General features: G+C 42.0%; 1 protein-coding gene across 1 annotated transcript in view; it reads right to left on the reverse strand.

The window, feature by feature from the left end:
- The window catches only part of THNSL1 (threonine synthase-like 1 (S. cerevisiae)), a 2,238-nt gene extending 443 nt beyond the window's left edge, over window positions 1–1,795 (reverse strand). The window contains exon 1 of the mRNA XM_010018626.1: window positions 1–1,795. This exon is cut by the window's left edge and continues 443 nt beyond it. Coding sequence (XP_010016928.1) covers window positions 1–1,795 — 1,795 coding nt within the window.
- Window positions 1,796–3,366: the final 1,571 nt, after the last annotated feature.

A 3,366-nucleotide genomic window follows, 5' to 3' on the forward strand; every position in this document is an offset into this window, starting at 1 on the left:
CTTCCTGCAGCTGGAAGTGGCCCTGATTTTCCAGCTGGTTATGTAATTGTGTCACTAGTTGTCCATCCCCATTAGCAATCAGGTGCAAGTATCGCTCAAGATTAGAGGACTTCAAAATATCTACTGCTGGTGAAGAAGTGGGAACTAGTTTTCTTCCCCTCAAATCATAAACACCCGTCCTTATGAAGTCAGTCAAAACATTATTTTCATTGGAAGCACAAATACATTTTCTAATAGGAATTCCCATCATTTTAGCATAAAAAGCAGCCAGTATGTTGCCAAAATTTCCTGTAGGAATGCAAACATCTACAGGGCTTCCAAAAGGAATAACATCTTGATGGACAAGATCAAGGTATGCAGAGGCATGATAAACTACCTGAGGAAGCAGTCGTGCCCAATTTATGGAGTTTGCTGCAGCTAAAGCTGTTCCATATTCTACTGTAAGAAAGCCAGTATAATCAGAATTAGTAAAGATTTGCTTTATAGCTGTCTGGCAAAAATCGAAATCAGATTTGACACCTACTGACCAGGCATTTTCTTTCTGACAACCAATCATCTGTGATTTTTGAATAGGGCTTACTCCATCCTCAGGAAAAAAAATCATCACAGCAATTCTCTGTTTGTCAGTGTCATGGAGACGACTAAAGCCATCTAGGACAGCACTTCCTGTGTCACCAGAAGTAGCTACGAGAATCAAGTAATTGCAGCTTCTGGGAATGCAGTATGCAAATATATGTGGCACTATCTGTAGTCCAAAATCTTTAAATGATGCTGTTGGTCCATGAAATAACTCAAGGAGAAACTGATTGCCTGTCAGATGCCTGACTGGGGCAATTTTAGAACATGCAAAGTTTTCTCCATAAGCAGTTTCGATAATTTCTGCCAACTTAGATGCAGGAATATCAGCAGGATGTATGCATCTTTCTAGTATCACCTGGGCTCTTTCAACATAAGTTGCTTCTATTAGGCTCTGCCATTCTCCAGCAGTGAAGTTTGGAAGTCCTCTCTCAGGAACAAAAAGTCCTCCATCAGAGGCTAAGCCCTGCGTAACAACATCACTGAAGTATTTATCAGAGTCTTTTTCCATACTCCTTCCAGACCTGCTAGACCTAGTTGAAATGAAAGTTTCCAGTTCTGAGTTTTGGTATCTCTTCACAGCATCAAGTACCTTTTCTGCTGCAACCTCTGCTGTAATATCCCCTCCACAAAGAATACGGACGTCGTACCACCTCTTGTAGAACTGCTTCCTAAACTGAAGTATGTCCTTAAGAGAAACACTAGGAGACTGGCCCACAATGCGATCCACTTTCATGGACTTCAGCCTGCTCATAATGACTGTGATGGGCACATCCAGATAAACAACTATTCCATTTTTCTTCACATGCTGCATGCCAGCAGCATGCATTGGATTGGACCCAGTAAGGGAAATTACACTTCCAGATGCTGAAAACTCCAACAGGGCTTTTCCTTCCTCCTCTAAAAATTGCTCATTACCAACATCCTGCAGTTTTTCCGACACACTCATATTCCAGGTTGTTTCAAGGACATCGTCATCTATGTCTATGACAGGGCAATCTAGTTTCTGACCTACTATTCTCCCAATTGTTGTCTTCCCAGCACCCGGAGGTCCCATCAGGATAATATTTTTGTTTCCAACAAGAGAATGGCTTGAGAACCATGACTTCCATATCTGTGCAAAGGCAATAGGTCTTGAAGGCATCAGTTTTAAATACATGCTAGAAAGACTGTTTTGGGTAATGAGTCTTAAAGGCTGATACTGAACAATGTGAAACATCTGCCGGGTTGTGTGGAGGGGGTTGCTTTGGTTTTTTTCCAAGTCAACTTGACAATCTACTTAACTGCTTCAAAAAGACAGAAAACAGTATTAGTCCTTCAGAAAACATCTGGGGAAAAAAACCTAAAGGATGGGAAATTCAGAACAACAAGAATGCACACATAAATCCAGTTTTGACTTCATCAGTGCCAGGGAAGTGTTTTTCATAGTGAGACTCATTCCCTCTTCTGCATAGCTCACTTCCACTGACAAATACAGCTTCAAACAGTCCACGCCCTCAGGGTAAACAAAGACATCCAAACCTAAGACTACAATACTATTTGCAAATAATAATGTTTATAGGAATTCAAAACCAATTAGTTTTTCATTTAGTAGACTTACTTTTAAGAATCACAGAACGGTTTGGGTTGGAAAGGACCATAAGATCATGTAGTTCCAACTACTCTGCCATGGGAAGGGACACCTCGCACTAAACCATGTCACCCAAGGCTCTGTCCAACCTGGCCTTGGACACTGCCAGGCATGGAGCATTCACAACTTCCTTGGGCAACAAATGCATTTACAAACAATGGAATGGAACTAAATTACCTTCTCCTAATCAAAATATTAACAAATATGCATTTGCTCCACCTCCCAAGATACCTCTGGTATCTTTTACTTGTTAAAAAAAAAAAAAAAAAAAAGCAAACAAAAACCACCCCAAAAAAGCTCGACCCACTTAAATACACAGAAAACTCACAGACGTATGCACAGCAAGGCTGGAAGAGTTGCATCCAATTCTCTTCTGAAGGGATGGCAAACCAAGTAATTTGTGAAGAACTCCTATAATGGCATTCTACTGAGTGTAGTTTGTGTAAAGCAAGACAGAGAGAGAAAAAGCACATCATGAAGACACTCTCCCCATAAAACAAAATCACTAGGAAAGCTGGATCTCTAACAAAGTTTAAGCAAGAAGCTCTCAACAATGTATTTTGTTTGCTTAGAGAAATCAACATGTGTATCAGCACGAATTGCAACACATGATTTGCGTCTGATGTTCAAGGCAAAGGGGGAAGGACTCTCAAAATCTCCATAAAAATCAGGAAGAGGGGGGAGAAAAAAAAAACCACAAATTTGCACACAAAATCTCGACAGAGTCATTTTCTCATTTGAGGCAGGCTATTGGTATAGACACAAAGCTTGCAACACCACCACCTGTGGTTCAAATTCAGTAACCAAACAAGCATGTGGCCCCTGCCAATGCCCTCAAGGTAGCTCAAGGCTGATAATTCCCATACTTCAAAGCTGTTAACACGGGACAACTTCCACTTGACTTTTCACAGAACTTTTATGCAGAAAAAAAAAAACCAAACACCTAAATCCCAAAGTAAACCACCGAACTTCAACCTTCTCCTGATTATGCCACAGACCAAGACCCTGCAAAGGCTCCCGCCTCACTGTTTCGACGCCCTGAAGGTGACAAAGCTCAACGGGAGGAGGGGGCCGCGCCGCACGGCACTGGGCAAACGTGACACCACAGAGCCGGGTCAGTCGCTCGCTCGCTCTCTCGCTCGCTCTCGCTCTCTCGCTCG

Source organism: Nestor notabilis, unplaced genomic scaffold (genome assembly GCF_000696875.1).
Source record: "Nestor notabilis isolate BGI_N333 unplaced genomic scaffold, ASM69687v1 scaffold12507, whole genome shotgun sequence".
Lineage (NCBI taxonomy): Eukaryota > Metazoa > Chordata > Aves > Psittaciformes > Psittacidae > Nestor > Nestor notabilis.